The sequence below is a fragment of the Musca autumnalis genome, unplaced genomic scaffold, assembly GCF_047663935.1.
Source record: "Musca autumnalis isolate F117 unplaced genomic scaffold, ASM4766393v1 scaffold_1, whole genome shotgun sequence".
Taxonomy (NCBI): domain Eukaryota; kingdom Metazoa; phylum Arthropoda; class Insecta; order Diptera; family Muscidae; genus Musca; species Musca autumnalis.
In genome coordinates this window covers 269,721,174-269,743,338 of record NW_027411644.1, presented here as the reverse complement: position 1 = coordinate 269,743,338, position 22,165 = coordinate 269,721,174, and the positions used below count along the sequence as shown (strand labels likewise).

The 22,165-nt window shown below is 36.0% G+C and overlaps 1 protein-coding gene across 1 annotated transcript; it reads right to left on the bottom strand.

Annotated features, from left to right (window-relative positions):
* Nucleotides 1-224: 224 nt before the first annotated feature.
* On the bottom strand, nt 225-1,236 carry LOC141391269 (uncharacterized). Its single transcript, XM_073964183.1, has 2 exons — nt 843-1,236; nt 225-771 (listed from the first exon to the last, which is right to left on the bottom strand). The coding sequence occupies exons 1-2, from the start codon at nt 1,234-1,236 to the stop codon at nt 335-337; spliced, it is 831 nt and encodes a 276-aa protein (XP_073820284.1). The 3' UTR covers nt 225-334.
* Between the last annotated feature and the right edge of the window lie 20,929 nt (nt 1,237-22,165).

Below are 22,165 nucleotides of genomic sequence, written 5' to 3'. Positions count from 1 at the left end.
ATGTTGTTGGTATGCTGATGACTTGATGGTCTCTTCTTAAAGAGTTTTGCGGAGATGAGAATAAATAAATTAATTTACAGTTACCACAATAAAATATAATTTTTGTGGATTATTTCGTGTGTGTAGGTACCAAATATCCGGGATTTGAGCGCGTATTACCTATGATTTGTCCAGTGTTTTTTGTTTTTTTTTGGGTGAGGAAATTGAGGTTTTCTCTATGCGATATTTCAGAAGAACATTTTGTCTTCTCTTCTTCTTCGACTCCTTAAGGAGAGAGTTGGAAAGACGTTTAAAATCTCTTTCGTTCTCTCCTTCATTGTTTTCTTACAATGATTTAAGAAGAGCTGCTGTAGCTGTTGCTAGAGGAGGATGATGAGCCAGAGCTAGCGCTGGAGCTGCTGCTGCTGCTGGGATGATAGCTACTGTAGGCCATGTATTGGGCATCAGAACGGGCATATGGGCCACCGTTGGATGGTTCCCAGCTGCTGGGATCATATGAAGAGGCAGTGGTGGTGGGTACACCATATTCGGCAGCGGGCATTGGTGGTGGCATCATGGGGGACATGGTCATTTTCATACCACCCAATTTTTGGACAATGTTGTAGATGATGAAACCCAAAACCAATTTGATGGCGATTTTAGACAAAATCAAAGCCTTGAAAGCTTTAAGTCCAATCAATGACATCAAGATGGGCATGATGACCTTCAATTTGAATTTCATCAACAACAACAAGGGCAAGAAAGCTTTATCCTTCTTCTTGTCGCTGCGGGCTGAAATTGTGAAATAACATGTAGAGGTTAATAACATTAGAATATTCAAGATCTCCCTCCAACTAACTCACCTTCACTTTGGGGAATTTCCAAATCGAAACCACGATCAGCACGGTAGGACAACACGGAATTGGCAAAGACAGTTTCGGGCAATTGTACACGGATTTCATTGGTGTTCAAGATGCGGGCAACACGATCAGTGATAACCTTTTCGATAACATCATCATTGAGAGCACGACCGCTTACATCCTCTTCAACACCGACAACAGTATCCAAATAGGTCAACACTTTCTCCTTCAAACAGTGCATGCCATTGGCATGGAAGCAATTATCCACAATGGTTGTGATTAATTCTTCTGAGTTGTGAATGCGTGGCTCGGCCACAGAATTATCAATGGCGGCAGCATTGGTGGCGGCCAACAGCAAACAGCCAACGGCCAAAAAGGATGTAAAGCGGAAAGCCATTGTTTATTTAAATCTCTAAGTTATTGCTATTAAATAAATTCCGTTAAAACTATTCTAGTGCCACTGGTGTTCACAATGGAATTGGTAGGAAAACAATGATTTAAATTTCATGTGGGCCCCATTGTTTTATACTGCCGCTCCCCCAACATATATATAAAAGAAATTACAAGTCGCCACCAAATGCAGAGAGTCCAAAACGCATGGCCATCGAAGACGCACCAAAAGTCAAAACACCGCCAACAACGGCCGCAAACCTTACCATTGGAATGATGACATTTTCAAATTTCAATGTACTTTTTTGGGCAGTGGCGAAACACTTGGACAATAACGACGTCGCAAGCCGACCAGCAATTGCTTGTAAATATTTTTTTATTTACCAAATATTAAAAATGTCTTTTTTCTGATATTTTGATTGATTTTTTGGTAATGTGTTGGACACTCCAATTGCTTGGCATGGCTGGCTGGGCTTTCTATACAGTCAAATAGCCAGCCGCCAGTCAAAACAAAGAAACAAATTGAATTCACATGCCAACAAATTGTCGTCATATTATTTCAACATTCGCCAATATTATTTTTGTTACGACGATACATGGTGTCCCAATACCATCCCCGCCGAATGCATTTTGTAAAATTTCAGCCAATTCACACATAAAAACTTTTTCCTCTATGAACTGTTATAAAGTTGGCCGACATTATTAACGCCGGTCGAGCACGCGCTTAATCTCCCTTAAATGTCCAAAAAAATTATAATTGTTTTTCTGTTTTGGATATCTTTTGTTTTGGCCTTTTTACAATGTTGAGGTTGTTGGTATAAAAAGGCACACACACGCACACAACTACACCTGTTATATGTGTTCCCTTAGAGCGAATATTATTTGTCCAAACGAACGAACTCTGTGTGATTGGCTAATTAGTATGCAAAACTCATAGGTCTTACGACGTTAACTTACATGTGACAATAGTTGAAGAAAATAACATTAATGCAGACCAAATTTGTTGGGTGCCAAATTGCATCAGAACGGGGGTTGGTTTAATAATTTTGCGAATGCTATGCCCCAACCGACTTTGCGAAGGACCTCTTCTGGAGCACACGGAATGCAGTGTATGACAAGTAACGAGTAAAAAATTCGGCCCTCCACCACAAAATATTCTTAACTAAAATGGAATAATTATGTAGTTTCCTTTCCTGCCCATAATTTAAGGTGCAAACAATTTTCGACCTTTATCTTTATATGGGGACTGCATAAAAGTGTGGACGTGACTGAAGAGAACGTCAACTATCAAATTTCGGGCAGTTCCGTCAAAAAATGTTGCCAATGCCCTCAAAATATCGAAAATCAGGAGGTATCATTTTTTGGGGCAATATCAAAACATGAACCGATGTTGACGATTTTTGGTGGAGAAATTTCGTGACCATTGAGAACCTCAAATGTTATATTACTGCTAGTTCGGTTAAAAAATGTAGCTAAAATTTTCATAATACCGAAAATTGGGAGGTACCGTTATATGGGGGCTATATTAAAACATGGACCTATGTTGACGATTTTTGTGAAGAAATTTCGAGCCCACTGAGAACCTTGAAAGTCAAATTACAGCTAGTTTGGCTGAACATTTTAGCTAGAATCCTTAAAGTACCGAAAATCGGGTGGCACCGTTATATGGTTGCTATACCAAATCATGGACCGATGGCCATAATTTTTTGGATAACGTTTTTTGGTCACTTCCACTGGGGGGTGGAAGATACCAAGGAACGGTCCTGACCGGTTTTAACATGGCAAAGCCCAGGATTTATCTTGGTCCCTCTTTCGTCTCAAGTGGACACTGACCTCCCCGTGGTGTCACCTGCGGAACTGCCTTTAACACCCGTTAAAGGTAGTGAGCTAATATGTGCCGCGCGTTCACCCATAAGAAGGTTAAAAACTTGGGTTTGGGCATCGGGCTAGTAACCCTCCCCTAGAAAAAAAAAGCCTACTATGAAAAAACGAAAGAAAAGAAAAACAAACCCCTCTAAAGTTGACGAACCCCGCAAACGTTTTAAGGACCATGATCTGCGAATCTGCACCTGGAATGTTCGCACTCTTTATAGAAAAGGTGCAGTCTTCGCATTGGCAGACGTACTTGAAAAGTACAAAGCCGATATTACTGCCATACAGGAAATACGATGGACTGGGAAAGGCGTCACAACAACACCTAAAGGTGACGCACTGTATTATAGCTGCCATGACGTAAAGCATGAGTTTGGTTGCGGATTCGTAGTTAGTCGGAGACTAAAACATTTGGTATCCAGCTTCACCCCAGTGAATGAAAGACTTGCTGCAATTCGAATAAAAGCTAAATTCTTCAACATCAGCTTTATTTGCGGTCATGCTCCCACTGAAGAAAAGGACGAACAGACCAAAGATATATTTTACGAGCGCTTAGAAGAAACATATGACCGTTGCCCTGCCCATGACATTAAAATCATTCTAGGCGATTTTAATGCCAAAATTGGAAAGGAGAATATCGGGAAATTCAGTCTCCACGGTGAAACATCTGACAATGGCATGAGGCTGATAGACTTTGCAGCTGCAAAAAACATGGTAGTTAGCAGTACCAGATTTAATCATCTCGATATTCATAAGGGCACCTGGCTGTCTCCAGATCAGAAAACAAGAAATCAAATTGATCACATTGTGGTATATGTAAAACATTCACCCAGCGTGTTGGATGTGTGTTCGTTCCGAGCAGCAAACATAGACTCGGACCACTACCCTGTTGCAGCAAAGGTACGCACCCGGTTAAACGTAGCAAACAAAGTACGAACAGACACAACACGAAAATTAGACATCGGTAAGCTGCAACCACAACAGATAGCCACAGCCTATTCCACTCAACTAGCCCAATTGCTTAATCAAAGCACTCCTCATCCCGATAACATATCAGCGCAATGGCAAATCATTGCCCACTCTATGCAAACAACCGCAAAATTCATACTTGGATACCAGAGACCTCCACCAAAGGATCGATGGTATGATCAGGAGTGTCGTGCTGCTACCGAAGAGAAAACTGCGGCATATAGGACTACTTTACAATCCATAGCAACGCGTAGCACACGAGAGAGGTATCGGAAGAAAGAAGAAACGTATTTTCCACAGGAAAAAGAGAGAGATGGAAAAGCGGGAGTGTGAAAAAATCGAGATGTACAGGAGCAAGAATGAAGTTCAAAAATTCTAACCTGTTGGTATCCAATAGCAGCGAAGACGACGAAGATACCACGTATCCAATCCCAAAAGATAGTATTGAATGTATACCGCCCAGCCAAGATGAGGTAAAGACAGCAATGAACCGGCTAAGGAATAATATGGCAGCAGGAGCCGATGGCTTACCAACCGAGCTGTTCAAAGCCGGAGGCGACACGCATCAGCTACTTAGCACCATCTGGCAGGAAGAAGGAGTACCCGACGATGGAACCTGAGTATCCTGGAACCTGAGTATCCACAAGAAAGCAGATAAGACTGTATGCTCTAACCATAGCCTACAAGATCATGTCAGGATATTGTGCGAACGACCAAAGCCTATGGTCAACGAGATAATTGGGCCATACCAACGAGATAGTTGGGCATAACAAGTCCACCATTGACCAGATATTTGCCCTGCGGCAAATCCTGGAGAAAACCCAAGAGATGCAGATCGTCAACTACCACCTTTTTGTCGATTATAAAACAGCCTTCGACAGCCCACTACGTTCAAAAGTATTCCAAGCCATGTCTGAATTTGGTATCCCCGCAAAGCTCATTCGGCTTTGTAAAATGACTTTAACTGACACGAGATCCTCAGTTAAAATAGGAAAGAACCTCTCCGAAGAGTTTTGTACCAAAATAGGTTTCAGGCAAGGAGACAGCCTTTCGTGTGATCTCTTCAATATCCTGCTGGAAAAGGTTATACGGGAGGCAAACGTCAAAAGAAGGGGCACAATCTACACCAATAGCCACATGTTACTTGTTTATGCTGATGATATAGACAGCATGGGACGATCAGTAAAAGAAGTAACTGATACCTTTATAAAGGTCGAAGGAGAATCTGCTAAAGTGGGTCTGGCGGTAAGCGGCGGGAAGACCAAGTTGATGGTGTCGACGCAATGCGTCCATTGAGCTCGGACCAACTGTTGAAGTTGGTTCCTATAGTTTTGAGGTAGTAAAAGACTTCGTCTACCTCGGCACCACCGTAAACACAACAAACGACATCAGTTGTGAAATAAAAAGAAGAATTGTATTAGCCAACAGATGCTACTTTGGCTAGGTGCTACTTTAAGCAAAATATCACTTTATTTGGTAGATGGCTCGGATGACCATTCATATGATTCCCAAACTGTAGTCTTTTGATCATCAATTTAGTTAGCTTATTGTCCGGCTGGTACAATAACAGCTAAAGCATTTTCAAAATCGAAAATGACGAAGTTTTTAAGATGTTTAAGATAAATTCCAAAATTAAAGTACAAAACAAATATTAGAAATTTAACTTTTTTTAAAATAACAAATGTTTCACAATGGTACCCTAATTAGTGAACCGACGTAGTCCATACTCGAACATGATCTCTATGTGGAAGGATATGATGGGCAAAGCTTGGTCCAAATCGATTGCTCCCTTCGACAGTTATAGTTCACACCATTTTACAGAAAAATTATTGAACTTTTGTGGGGTAGGTACCAGAAGGAGTGGACCGATGTGGCCCATCTTCGAACTTAAACTAAGTTTGTGCAAAATATTACGAAGTGCAAAATTTGGCTCGAATCGGTTGATCCGTTCGACAGTTATCGTGTGCACCAACCAGCTAGACAGACGGACATGGCTAAATCGACTCCAAATTGTCTGAAACGAATTTCGTCCAAACATACTTGGGGTCTAAAACCATTATTTCGATGAGGCACATTTTTGGTCGTATCAAAGTGTATATATGTACCCTGCTGAGGGTATAACTAGAAATTTGGAATGAAATGTATACTAAAGGTACTTAATTTGGTACAAATTTGATTTTGGTGAACGGATAGACGTGGATTCGTGAACATTGGAATTAAGATTACTGTTGGAGGTTGGATTGAAACATGGACGTAGTTTTGGAAATCCGGACTTATGGGTACGAAAAGTACTGAATTTGGATTTGGGTGGACGTAAAAAGCTGGAATCCTAAGATTTTGAATTAAAATTAGTGTTGGTGTGTAGGATTGAGGTAGTTTTGTTACGAAAAGAACTACATAGTACTAAATTTGGGAGACGGATAGAGCTGAAATCCTTAGCTTTGGAATTAAGATTTCTGTTGGAGTGTAGGTTTGAGATATGGAAGTAATTTTAGAAGTCCGTACGAAAAGTACTTAATAGTACAAAATTTGGTACAATTTCAATATGGGTGAACGGATACAGCTGGAATCCTGCGATTTAGAATTAAGATTACTGCTGGAGTGTGGGTTTCTAGGTTTGAGATATGGAGGTAGTTTTGGGAATTCTTACATATGGGTACGAAAAGTACTAAATGGTACCAAATTGGTACAATTTGGATTTAGGTGATCGGATAGAGCAGAAATCCTGAAATTTGGAATTAATATTACTGTTGGATTGTGGGTTTGAGTATGGAGGTAGTTTTGGAAAGGCGTACTTATGCGTGCGGAAAGTACTAAATTGTACTAAATTTAGAATTGGTTGTAAGGATACTACATTTTGTGTCCGGTTGTGATATGGAGGTGGTTTTGGAAATACGTACAGAAAGTATACGAAAAGTAGTGACTGGTACTAAATTTCGAATAGATTGCAGGATCGCTCTTGGGGCGCAGGGTATATATGGAGGTGGTGGTACGAAAAGTACTAAACGGTACAAAATTGGGCTTAGGAATAGAAGAGGAATTTTGGCATTAGGACAAGGCTGCTCAAAGGGCGCACTTCTCCTGTCGGTGTGTGTCAATTTGCTCACTCACACAATTGAAAAAGAGAGCTTTTGTTTTTGAAATGAAAATTTTCAATACACACATTTTTTCCATTACAACAGACAAACCAACATTACTCGAACAAAACATCATATTTGAATTATAAATTCTTGTGTAGCCTCTGGACAATAAACGAAACTTGATTCTCTTGAAAATAATGAATGTGTATGCCAATTATTAGCTTATCCGTGTTATTGTAGAATGTATTTGTACGAATTGTTTTTCGTAAATTTTATAAAATCAGACTGAATGGTATGTTGGGAAACTATCAAAATGTTTGTGTGTCAAAACCAACACAATAACAAAATGTGTTTGTATGTGTGTGAGCAGGGGCTCAATTCTGTTTCTATGAAAATGTGAAATGAAAACTTTTATAAAGGAAAAAACTGTCAAATGAAAAAAATTATAGAGAAAATATTTTTCATTTCAAATTTTCATAGAACGAGAATCCAGCCCCTGGCCTACATTAGGGTCACTGTTTGTGGTAGGGTTGTGATATGGAGTCGGTTTTGAAAATACATTCTATAAGAGTACGAAAGGCAGCAAAAATTTTGTATTGGATGTATGGATAGAGTTGACAGAGTTTTTATTAGGGTTTTTTGGAATAGATTGTAGGGTTAGGGAGGTCACTTTGGAAATGGATACTATATGTACAAAAAACACTAAATTTTGTACTCTTTGGTATTGGGTGATAGGATAGAACTGGGATCCTGAGATTTGGAATCAGGCTGCTGTAATAGATCTGAAAAATGCGTACTATATGTGTGAAAAAGTACTAAATTCTATTAAAAATATTGAGTGAAGGTCAGTGACCCTAAGCGTACTAGGTTAAAATGAAAATATGATTCTTGAAACCCAAACTACTCGAACGGAAATGGAAAAAAATTGTGTATTTAAAATTTTCATTTCAAAAACGAAAGCTCTCTTTTTTATACCCTCAGCCTTTAGGCTATGAAGGGTATATACACTTTCATACGGGCAAAATGTGCCTCATCGAAATAATGGTTTTAGACCCCAAGTATGTTTGGACGAAATGTGTTTCAGACAATTTGGCGTCGATTGAGCAATGTCCGTCCGTCTGTCTGTCTGGCTGGCTGGAGCGCACGATAACTCTCGAACGGATAAACCGATTCGGTTCAAATTTTGGCTTTCGTAATATTTTGTCCAAACTTAGTTTAAGTTCGAAGATGAGCTATATCGGTCCACTCCTTCCGGTACCTCCCCCACAAAAGTTCGAAAATGTTCGGAAAATTTGTACGCACGATAACTCTTGAAGGGTGTAACCGATTTGGTCCATACTTTGCCCATCGTGGAGCGTGTACCAGACTTAGATCAGGTTTTAATATGGACTCAATCGGTCCACTCCGTCGGGTACTTCCCACACAAAATTTTGGAAATGTTCAGTTTAGGAACATCTCTCGAATCGCTTTGATTTTTGCTTTAGCAACTTGTATTCACTGCCCTCCATACGACGGTATAAGTTTCATCAGGGGCAAGTCCATACTTCCTGAGAAAATAGCCTGAAAGTTGCAAAAAAACCCCTATGACACCGTGTGAGGAGGTTGGAGGGCAAAATAACTCTCGAACAGGTCTGCCGATTCGGTTCAAAGTTTGGCCTTAGTAATATTTTGTCCAAACATAGTTTAAGTTCGAAGATAAGCCATATCGTTAGCCATATTGTGCGTACGATAACTCTTGAAGAGAGTGGCCGAATTGGTCCATACTTTACACATCCTAATACATCTACCAGATATAGATCAGGTTCAAATATGGACTATATTTGTCCACTCCATCCGGTACCTCCCACTCAAAATTTCGGATACATGTTCACTTTAAGACCTGCTTTCGAATCACTTTGATTTTTGTTGAAGCAACTTGCATTGCTGCCTCAATTGCGATGGTAAAAGTTGTTTCAGGGGCAAGTTCATACTTCTTGAGCAAATATCCCTGAAGTTCTAAAAAACCCCTATGGTACCATATGCAGTGGCTGGAGATCCATTCTTTTTAGTATCTCCTCCGCAAAACTTTTGATATTAAATCCTAATCAACATTTTTGTTAGTTCAAACGCCCAAAATTTTTAAAACTCCCTAAATACATGCGTTTTTTGGAAAAAAATTGTTTCAATATACACAGGCTGAGGGTATATCTCTGTCGGCAAAGCCGACTGATACTTTTTTACTTGTTAATTGTGTGAGTGAGCAAATTGACACACACCGACAGCTGAAGGGCGCCCTTTGAGCAGTCTTGCTCTAAAATGATTCGATTTCATAAACAGGAGTTCGGTAGCAACGAATTTGAATTCGATTTGTTTTACACAAACTGGAAGTGTCCGAAAAGTATTAATTTTGTACGGTTAGTAGTGGCAAGGTTAGGAATAAAATTCTCTAACTTGAATAATATTCTAAAAATGTATTTTATTACTACTGGGATAAATAAAAAGAGGTTTATAAAGGTTTATACAAATTCTGTTTGCATCCTCTTTTCTATAAGTTACAACTTTTCGCTAACGAAGTAACGGGCACACATAAATAAAAATAAAGATATTCTCAATGAGAGCATCTCTTTGGACACTTGTAAATATATATAGAAGAGAACAATTATCACAATGGAAGTGATGAGAATCTGTGATTATATGCGAAACTAAGGTTTTTCAGCCTTACCCCTGATAAATAAAAATTCTTTTGATAAAATATCGAATATCGACAAATATTGAATATGAGATTATGCCTGTTTGTTAAAAAACATTAATAATAAGTAAATAAAATAGAAGTCGTCATCCAAAACAAAAAAATTCAACCCTATCTAAACATGAATGTTATTTTTAAATATTTATAAGAATTCTTTGATGAAAAAAATAAAATTAGAGGAATGGAAAATTTCCTTGAATAAATGATTGCAGCTTTATTTATTACGTTGTGAAAAGACATTTCAAAAGGATATGATGCAGTCACTTTCTGTGGAAATGGAAAAATGAACATAACTTGTTTTAATTGCATTCCTGCTTAATTATTTATAATTGCATGTGTATGCACATATTTCTTGGAAATGCTACAATTACGTTATAGGTCATTAGCAACTCTTTTTACAAAAAAGTTAAAAAGAGTTAAGGCCGGCCGGGTCAAACTTTTTGTACCCCCACCCATGAAATATTCTAAACTAATACACAGAAAAAAAAAATACTGCATTTCAAGAATAGTGTTTATAAAGTCTTGCCAGGTTCAAATTTCTGCATTTCATGAACGCCTTTCATAAAGCAAAAAAATACTGGTTTTTTCTGAGATTAAAAAAAAACATTTTAACAAGTTGTTGTTTTTCTTGTTATTGACTAACAAACCGCCACAACCAGCAACCGAACCGGATGCAAATTTTGTTACTTTTATTAATTCATTTATTTTGTATTATTGTAACTTACCGTTTCTTCTAATGATTTTCACTGTGGTTGTTATCGTCTTGTAAACATAGCAGAACAATTCGAACCATATGTACACACATGGTGAGACTATCACCACTAGGTTGAGATATGAGATGTTGCTTTTATATTAAAGAAATTAAAAATTTGTAGTTGCGAACTATACAGCTAAACACTTTGTTTTTTTCGACACTAAACGCACTGCAGTTTGGTTTGTCAGTTAACTAACAACCAAATTGTTGCGACCCACAGTGGTAGGGGTGTGTACGAGGGCAGAGAGGAAACTTCTTAGCCTAGCACTAAAAGCGCGGTATAAACAGAAACAAGTTAAGTGTTTTGGAAACTTCCATCTCTGTTATGAACACATGTTAAATATTGTTTCGATATGGCAACTCCTTCATATAGAAACAGGTGTACAAAAAAGACGCATCCGCAATTTTTTTACAATGGAAAAATTAGAAATGCATGCTGTCATTAAACATTTACATAAAAAAGGTTTATCGGGACAAGAAATTCATAATGATATGGTGAATGTGTTAGGTGAAAGTGATCCTTCATATGCAACAGTAAAAAAATTGGGTTGCTGAATTTAAACGTGGTCGTACAAGCATTGAAGATGAACCACGTAGTGGACGTCCAAAAACAGCAACAACAACAGAAATTGTTGCCAAAGTGCATGCTATGATATTAAATGATCGACGAATAAAAGTGCGTGAAATTGATAATATCATGGGCATCTCAAATGATCGAGTCCATTTAATTTTGCATGAAGAACTACAGATGAAAAAGCTTTCTGCAAGATGGGTGCCGCATTTGTTAACAGTCGATCAAAAGCGCATAAGAATGAACATTTCTCAAGCTTGTTTGGATCGTTTTAAGCGAAATAAAATGGATTTTAAGAATCGTTTCATAACTGTTGATGAGACATGAATCCACCACTATACTCCAGAGACAACAGAACAATCCAAACAATGGACTGAAGCTGGAGGAAGTGCCCCAAAGAAGGCAAAAACAATTCAATCGGCTGGTAAGGTTATGGCAACGGTTTTTTGGGACTTCAAAGGTATTTTATTGATTGACTATCTGCAAAAGGGTAAAACAATAAATTCAGAGTACTATTGCAACCTTTTGGATCAATCAAATGTATAAATTCGAGAAAAACGTCCTGGCTTACAACACAAAAAAATAATTTTTCATCAAGACAACGCACCAGCGCACAAGAGTGTTTTAAAAATGGCTAAAATCAACGAATTAAAGTACGAGTTGCTTGACCACCACCACCCACCTTATTCTCCTGATTTAGCTCCCAGTGACTTTTACTTGTTCCCAAATCTAAAAAAATTCCTTGCTGGCAAGCGTTTTACCTCAAATGAAGATGCAATTACAGTTGTAAACCACTATTTTGAAGACCTTGAGGAAAACTATTTTAATCAAGGGATAGAATTGCTAGAAAAGCGTTGGACTAAGTGTATTGAAGTTTCAGGAGATTATATTGAAAAATAAAAATATTTTTGAAAAACTAACTATTCTCTTCATTGATAGGCTAATAAGTTTCCGAACCGCCCTCGTATGCGTGTGGTGAGGTTTGTTGATATAGTCTCAATGTGATGGTGAGACGATGGTGGTGGTTGTGTTGTGGTTTGTTAATACATTGTCAATACGATCGTGAGAAAGTTGAGATCATTTACCAAACAAGAGAGGAAATGTGAAAGAGAATATAGTGGAATATGGGGAAAATAGGGAAGTGATTTTGCATCTCATGAAAATCGTACATATTTTTGAAAAAAATATAAAAAAATAGTGGCCTTCGGATGGAAATAAGAAACTACACATGTATCTTATGTGATGTACCTGTACAGTATGAACGATAATATGTAAAAATTCTTGAAATTTTTCTTCTGTGTATTCTTGAGGGATTGAATATCTACACTTTGTCCAATTTCTACAATTTTAAAAGAATTTTTAATAATGGTGCTATTATTTTTTTCGTCAAATTTTTGGAGTTTTTGTGAAAATTGGTTTAAATTTTAAAAAATTTTCGAATTAAATTATGATTTTTGTATGATTTTTGTTTTCAATATACTTGCTATCGATGTGTTTATATATATTGAAAATGATTTTTTACAAATATTTTTTATATATATTTAAACTTTAAAAAATGTCCAAATATGTCCACCTCCAAATCGAATTCGGAAGATAGCAGGGGGTCTGTACTAATAAATTCAGAAGTCAAATCGTGCTCAAATTTGCCACGGTTAAAATAAAGTGGATTTTTCTATTTTAAGATGGGAGAATTTTTTTGTAAATACCTGTTGTGACTGTACGTAGAATCCAATTGAAATAGAACGGTAATACCCACATCTATCAACCGATTTTCCTTAAAATTCATATTTACGGTTTTCAGAGTGTAGAAAACAAGTATGTATAATTTTTTTGAAAATAGGTAAATTTTTTGTCCTAGCCCCCACATAAAAGTACCGTCCGATTTTAGATATTTTGTGGATTTTAGCGACACTTTATGACCGATTCGGCTGAAATTTGGTATTTTGACCTCTTGGAAGATATGAATCCTTCATACCAAAAATGATTAACATAGGTCAATGTTTTGGTTTAGACCCCACACAACGGGACCACCCTGTTTAACAAATTTTGGCAGTTTTTGGTAATTTTGGTCGATAAAATGTAAGAATTGCTGTTTGTACACATCTATCTATATATATAAAAGAGCTTAGTGATGAGTGAGTGAGTGAGTGACTGACATATCATCGCCCAGACGAAACCGTTGAAGCTAGAATCTTGAAATTTTGGGTGTGGGTTGCTGTTGGTGTATAGGGGTGAGATAAGGCTGGGTTTTTGGAAATTCGACCTAGAAGGGTACGAAAAGTACTAAAAGGTACTAAATATGGTACCCTTTCTATTAGGCAAACGGGAAGAGCTAGAATTCTGAAATTTGGAATGAAGGTAAATAATTGAGTGTTAGAAAGATGTACCAAAGGGTTTTTTGAAATTCGACCTCCAAGCGTACGAAATGTACTAAAATTTACAAAATTTAGTACCAATTGTATATTTTGAACGGATATAGCTAGAACCATGGAATTTGGTATGGAAATCACGGTTGGTAAGTGGTGCTTATAAAAAGAGATGATTTTTAAAATTCATACTTATGTGTACGAAAAGTACTAAATGGTACTAAATTTGGTACAATGGGGATTTTGTTGAACAGAGAGAGCTGGAAAATTTGGAATTGAGATTACTGGTGGAGTGTAGGATTGATGTAGTTTTGGAAATTCGTACTTATGGGAACGAAAAGTACTAAATGGTACTAAATTTAGTACAATTTGGATTTGGGTGAACGGATAGAGCTGGAAACCTGAAATTTGAAATTAGGATTACTGTTAAAGTGTAGGATTGAGATATTAGGGTAGTTTTGTAAATTCGTACTTTTGTGTAAGAAAAGTACTAAATTGTACTAAATTTGGTACAATAGGGATTTGGGTGAACGGATAGAGCCAGAATCCTGAGATTTGGAATTGAGATTACTGTTGGAGTGTTCTATTGGGGAATTTTGGAAATTCGTACTTATGTGTATGAAAAGTACTAAATGGTACTAAATTTGGTACAATGGGGATTTGGGTGAATGGATAGAGCTGGAATCTCGAAATTTGGAATAGAGATTACTGGTGGAGTTTAGGATTGAGAAAGTTATGGAAATTCGTACTTATGGGTACGGAAAGTACTAAATGTTACTAAATTTAGTACTGTTTGGATTTGGGTGAACGGATAGAGCTGGAAACCTGAAATTTGGAATTAAGATTACTGTTAAAGTGTAGGATTGAGATATGAGGGTGATTTTAGAAATTCGTACTTATGTGTAAGAAAAGTACTAAATGGTACTGAATTTGGTATAATAGGGATTTTGGTGAACTGATAGAGCTGGAATCTTGAAATTTGGAATTGAGATTACTGGTGGAGTCTATGATTGAGGTGGTTTTTGAAATTCGTACTTATCGGTACGAAAAGTGCTAAATGGTACTAAATTTAGTTCAATTTCGATTTGGGTGAACGAATAGAGCTGAAGAACTGAAATTTGGAATTAAGATTACTGATGGAGTGAAGGATTGAGGTAGTTTTGGAAATTCATACTTATAGGTACGGAAACTACTAAACGGTACTAAATTTGGTACAAATTGGATTTGGGTGAACGGATAGAGCTGAAATACAGAAATTTGGAATTAAGATTACTGATGGAGTGAAGGATTGAGGTAGTTTTGGAAATCCATACTTATGGGTACGGAAAGTACTAAACGGTACTAAATTTGGTACAAATTGGATTTGGGTGAACGGATAGAGCTATAATACCGAAATTTGGAATTTAATTACTTTTGGAGTGTAGGATTGAGATAGCTTGGAAATTGGTACTTATGTGTACGAAAAGTACTAAATGGTACTAAATTTGGTACAATTGGGATTTGGGTGAACGGATAGGCCTGGAAACCTGAAATTTATAATTAAGAATACTTATGGAGTGTAGGATTTAGGTAGTTTTGGAAATTCGTACTTATGGGTACGGAAAGTATTATATGGTACTAAATTTGGTACAATTTAAATTAGGTGAACGGATAGATCTGGAATCCTGGAATCTTGAATTAAGATTACTATTGGGGTGTAGGATTGAACAATTTTTGGAAATTCGTACTTAGGGGGTACGAAAAGTACTAAATGGTACTCAATTTGGATTTGGGTGAACGGATAGATCTGAAATACTGAAATTTGGAATTAAGATTACTGATGGAGTGAAGGATTGAGGTAGTTTGGAAATTCATACTTATGGGTACGGAAAGTACTAAATGTACTAAAAATGGTACAATTTGGATTCAGGTGAACAGATAGAGCAGGAATGCTGAAGTTTGTAATTAAGATTACTTATGAAGTGTAGGATTGAGGTAGTTATGGAAATTCGTACTTATGAGTATGGAAAATGGTACTTAAATTAGTACTTAATTTGGTACAATTTGGATTTGGGTGAACAGATGGAGCTGGAATCCTGAAATTTATAATTAAGGTTACCCAAGGAGTGTAGGATTGAGGTAGTTTTGGAAATTCGTACTTATGGGTACGGAAGGGACTAAATTTGGTACAATTAGGATTTGAGGGAACGACTAGAGCTGAAATTCTGAAATTTGGAACTAAGATTACTGTTGGACTGTAGGATTGAGTTAGTCTTGGAAATTCGTACTTATGGGTACGGAAAGTACTAAATGGTACTAAATTTGGTATAATTTAAATTTAGGTGGACGGATAGAGCTGGAATCCTGAAATTTGGAATTAAGATTACTTATGGAATTATGATTACTATTGAGGTAGTTTTGGAAATTTGTACTTATGGGTACGGAAAGTACTAAATGGTACTAAATTTGGTACAACTTATATTTGGTTGAGCGGATAGAGTTGGAATCCTGAAATTTCGTGTTAAGGTTACTGTTGGAGTATAGGATTGAGGAAGTTTTGGAAATTCGTACTTATGGGTCCGAAAAGTACTAAATTTTGGTACTATTTAGATTTGGGGGAACGAGTAGGGCTGGAATCTTGAAATTTGGAATCAAGATTACTGCTGAACTGTAGGATTAAGTTAGTCTTGGAAATTCGTACTTATGGGTACGGAAAGTACTAAATGGTACTTAATTTGGTACAATTTATATTTGGGTGACGGATAAAGCAGGAATCCTGAAATTTTGATTTAACGTTACTGTTGGAGTATATGAAACTAAATTTTGTACAATTTGGATTTGGTTGGACGGATAGAGGTGGATTCCTGAAATTTTGAATTACTGTTAGAGATAGTTATTGAAATTCGTACTTTTATACGAAAAGTATTAATGGTATTATGAATAGAGGTGGAATTTGGAAATTTGGTATTATAGCCGCTGTTGGTGTGTAGGGTTGAGATATAGATGTGGTTGTGGATATATATACGTACAATAAGTGTACGAAAATTTCCATATGGCACAGAATTTGGTTCAAATTGTTATTGTGTAAAGGGGTAGATCTGAAATTGTGAAATTCGGTATTAGTATAGCAGTTGACGTTTAGAGTGGAGATAGAGAGGAAGTTTTGGAAATTCGTACTTATGTATACGAAAGATACTAATCGCTGTTGGGATATAGTTTTGGATAAAAGGAAGTAATTTTTGAAACATATACATATTATAAGTACTAAATTTGGTACCAGTTTGGTGTTGCATGGAGGGGATATAGGTGGAATTTCGAATTGTTGTATGAGGGATTGTGTTGGTGTTTAACTAAGGATTTTTGAAATGCATACAAATTCTGAAATTAGGCTGAGGGCTGGCTGATTTATTGAGAAATACGAAATGTACTAAATGGTATTCAATTTGTAGCTATGAAGCTGGAATTATATAATTAGTGTGTGAAAAGTACAAAATTGCAATAAAATTGGTATTCGGCTAAGGAATAGAAGTTGAGTTCTGATATATTATTCATTCATTGTTCATTGTTACAGGTGGTCGTTCAATAAGTGTACTATAAGTATTAAATAATACTAAACATTGAAGCACTGGTATTGAGTGAATTGATAAATGAAATTTGTTATGAGGATCACTGTTGAGATTGGATCAGAATGTTTTTTTTATAATTCCGCCTTCAAATGTATGAAAGGTTTCTATGTGTAATACCATTGGCATAGAGCTAAAACTGTAACATTTGAGCTAAAGTCCTGAATTTTAAAAATTGTATTGAATAGTGTACTATTGTTTTAATGTTAACACAAATTCGGTTTGTAAATAATGTACTGAAATCAAAAAGTCAAACATATCAATTCAACAAAATTTGTTTTTATTGTTGTTGTACTCTGAACGTTATGGTAAGATCATTTAAAAAGGTAGATCTATGCGACTAATGTTTTACAAGAAGGTTTTTACACCCTGAGAATAAAAAGGCATAAAATAAAATGTCTCAAAAACTAACTGAAATATAGGGTAACATCTTTTGAATAAAGGTTTTCTTTATTTTGATATCACAAATTCCACAATTCGGTTGAAAAATGGGGATAAAAAATGTGGATAAAATTTTCAAAATAATTTTCTAATTATATATTGACTGGAATTTAAAATGTAGTCCGCTGTTAAAGTGCAGAGATGAGATAAGGTCTTTTTTAAAATTTGAACAAAAGGCGTACGAACCGTACTTAAATAAAATTAAATATCAAATATCAAAATTTTTAGTGTTCACCTTATTAAATATTGTTTATTTGTATATTATTTCTTTTCCGCATACGAAGTAGCGGGCATTTTGCTAGTATATATATAAAAGAGCTTAGTGAGTGAGTGACTGAGTTACTGAGTGACTGACATATCATCGCCCAGACGAAACCGCTGAAGCTAGAAAGCTGAAATTTTGACTGTGGGTTGCTGTCGGTGTGTAGGGGTGAGATAAGGCTGGGTTTTTGGAAATTCGACCTAGAAGGGTACGAAAAGTACTAAAAGATACTAAATATGGTACCCTTTGTATTAGGCAAACGGGAAGAGCTAGAATTCTGAAATTTGGAATGAGGGTAACTGATGGAGAGTAAGAAAGATGTACCAAAGGGGTTTTGGAAATTCGACCTATAAGTGTACGAAAAGTTACTAAATTTGGTACCAATTGTATATTTTGAGCGGATATAGCTACAATCTTCATATTTGGTATGGGAATCAAGGTTGGGAAGTGGTGTTTATATAAGGAAATGATTTTGGAAGTTCGTACTTATGTGTACGAGTAGTACTAAATGGTACTAAATTTGGTACAATTTGGATTTGGGTGAACGGATAGAGCTGAAAACCTGAAATTTGGAATTTAGATTACCATTGCAGTGTATGATTGAGATATGGGGGTAGTTTTGGAATTCATACTTATGTTTACGAAAAGTACTAAATGGTACCAAATTTGGTACAATTTGGATTTAGATAGACATGGAAATCTGAAATTTGGAATTAATATTACTGATGGAGTGAAGGATTGAGGTAGTTTTGGAAATTCTTACTTATGGGTACGAAAAGTAGTAAACGGTACTAAATTTGGTACAAATTGGATTTGGGTGAACCGATAGAGCTGGAATCCTGAAATTTGGAATTTAATTACTTTTGGAGTGTAGGATTGAGTTAGTCTTGGAAATTCGTACTTATGGGTACGGAAAGTACTAAATGGTACTAAATTTGGTACAATTTAAATATAGTTGAACGGATAGAGTTGGAATTCTGAAATTTCGAATTAAGGTTACTGATGGAGTGTAGGATTGAGGAAGTTTTGGAAATTCGTACTTATGGGTACGGAAAGTAATAAATGTACTAAATTTGGTACAATTTGGATTTGGGTGAACGGATAGAGCTGGAATCCTGAAATTTGGAATTTAATTACTTTTGGAGTGTAGGATTGAGTTAGACTTGGAAATTCATACTTATGTGTACGAAAAGTACTAAATGGTACCAAATTTGGTACAATTTGGATTTAGATAGACATAGAAACCTGAAATTTGGAATTAAGATTACTGATGGAGTGAAGGATTGAGGTAGTTTTGGAAATTCATACTTATGGGAACGGAAAGTACTAAATGTACCAAATTTGGTACAATTTGGATTTAGATAGACATGGAAACCTGAAATTTCGAATTAAGGTTACTGATGGAGTGTAGGATTGAGGTAGTTTTGGAAATTCGTACTTATGTGTACGAAAAGTACCAAATTTGGTACAATTTGGATTTGGTTACAGAGATAGTGATACAATGATAAAATTTGGAATTAAGATTTCTGTTGCAGTATAGGATTGAGGTAGTTTAGTCCATTCGTACTTATTTGTACGAAAAGTACTAAATGGTACTAAATTTGATACAATTTGGATTTGTGAGAACTGATAGAACAGGAAACCTGAAATTTGGAACAATGATTACAGTTGGAGTATAAGAATGAGGTTTAGGAAAATCGTACCTATGTGTATTAAAGCTACTAAATGGGATTAAATGTGGTACAATTTGGATTTGGGTGAACGAACAGAGTTGGAGTTCTAAAATTTGGAATTAAGATCATTGTTGGAGTGTCATATTGAAATATGGAGGAAGTTTTTAAAATTCATATTGGGATGTAGGAAATGGTACTAAATTTGGTACAATTTGAATTTGGGTGAACGGATAGAGCTAGAACCCTGAAATTGGGAATTAAGATTACTGTTGGAGCGAAGGATTGAAATATGAAAAAAGTTTTGGAATCGTTCCTTTCTGAACTATATGGTACATGGTTCTAAATTTGGTACATTTTGGAGTTGGGTGAACGAATACCGCTGGAATCATGAAATTAATACCTAAAATTACACATGAAGTGTAGGATAGAGATATGGATGTAGTTTTGGAAACTTATCTTTGTGTACGAAAAGTAAAATTTGGTAGTAAATGGGGGTACAATTTCAATTTGGATGAAAGAATAGAGCTCGGATCCCGAAATTTGGAATTAAGATTACTTTTGCGGTGTAGGATAGAGATATGGAGGAAGTTTTGGAAATTCGTACTTATGTTTACTAAATTTGGTACATTTTGGATGTGTGTGATCGCATAGAGCTGGAATCCTTAAATTTGGAATTAACAGTGGGATTATTATATGGAGGTAGTTTCGGAAATTCGTACTTGTGTGTATGAAAAGTTATAAGTGGAACTAAATTTGGAACCGTTTGGTATTTGCTAAACTAAGGAACTGGAATTTTGAATTTTAGTATTAGTGTTGGTGTGTAGAATGGAGATAAGAAAGAAATTTCGGAAATTAGTGCTTATGTAAGCATACTAAATATTGCTAACTTTGATGTTGTGTTAAGGAATAGAATTGGGATTCGAAAATTTGGTATTAAAGTCGCTGTTGGTGCGTAGGGATGTGCTTGTGGAAATAAGTTCCATAAGTATACGAAAAGTACTAAATCGTAGTCAATTTGTTATTAGATGTACGGATAGAGCTGGAGTGTAGCGTTGGTATATGGAGGTGGTTTGGGAAATATGTATGTACCATAAATATACGAACACTACTAAATCGTTCTAAATCTGGTATTTGGTGTACGGATAGCGCTGGAATTTTAAAATTTGGTATTAGAGTCCCTTTTCGTATGTGGGGTTTTAATATCGAGAAGGTAGAGGTGTATGGTTGAGGTTTTGGAAATACAATAAGTACTAAAGGAGTTGAGCTGGAACTTTGGGATAGCAGTTGGCGTATAGAGTGGAGATAAGGAGGAGGTTTTGTAAATTCGTACTTATGAGTACTAACTGGTACCAAATTTGGTACAGTTTGGATTTGTGAGAAAGAGCTGGAATCCTGAAATTTGGACTTAAGGAAATTACTGAATGGTACAGAATTTGGTATAGTTTGTTATTGTGTAATGAGGATGAGATAGAATTTTGAAATCTAAGGAGGAGATTTTGGAAATTCGTACGTATGTATATGAAAATTGTATCTGGGGAAACAGATAGAGCTGGAAATGAGAATCCCGGTTGGTATATAGCGTTGATACCATTTTGGTATTGCGTGTGAGAATAAAACTGAAATTATGTAATTTGGAATTATAATATTAGTGTAATACAAGTTCCAAAGGGTAATAAAAATTAAGTGTACTAGAAGTACTAAATATTACTAAAATTTTTAGTATTAATATTGAGTGAACGGTTAAATCCAGTGCTTTGAGATTTGGGATTTCATTAAAATCGTTATGAAAATTCGAATTTAAAACGTATGACATGTTTCTACATGTAATGCCATAGGCATTAGGTGAACAAGGAGTGCAAAAACTGTTAAATTTTAGATAAGGTCCAGGATTTGAAAAGTTGTATTATATATTGTACCATTGGTTTTATGTGAACGCGAAGTAACTTACTGAAATTAAGTAATTAAATTAGAGATATGTGACAATTTTTTTTACAAGAAGGTTTTTATCCCTTAATTGAAATACCTTAAATGAATTGACAGCTGTTGATGTTTTGTGGTGAGGTATACCGTTTTTTTTTTTTTTTTTTTGGAAATTCAGACTAAAGTGGTACGAATAGTACTTAAATGAAATCAAGTATCAATTAACAACAAAATTTTCATACATCACCATTTCCATATGAAATATTGTTTATTCCTTTCCGCATACGAAGTAGCGGGTATTTTGCTAGTTTATTATAAATAATAATTAATTTCAATACAAAATGGACGTTGAAATAGTTTTGGCCAGAAAATTTGGATTTGGACCATTGTGGAGTGTAACAACATAGTCCACATTCGAACCCGATCTGGGAGGAATAATACGATGTGCAAAGTTTAGACCAAATCGATCGTTCCCTTGGAGAGTTGTCGTTTATATATTAAACTTTTGTGTGGGAGGTACCAGAAGTAGTAGAATATAGTGCATATTCCAACCTGATACAGGACTAGATGAAACAATATGATGTGCAAAGCTTCAGAAACTCGTAAAGGGGTAACCTGTTGAAAACAATTTCAATACGATTCGAGATTAGCTCTTAAACTTTACTTCTTCCGAATATTGTGTGGGAGGTGCCTAAAGG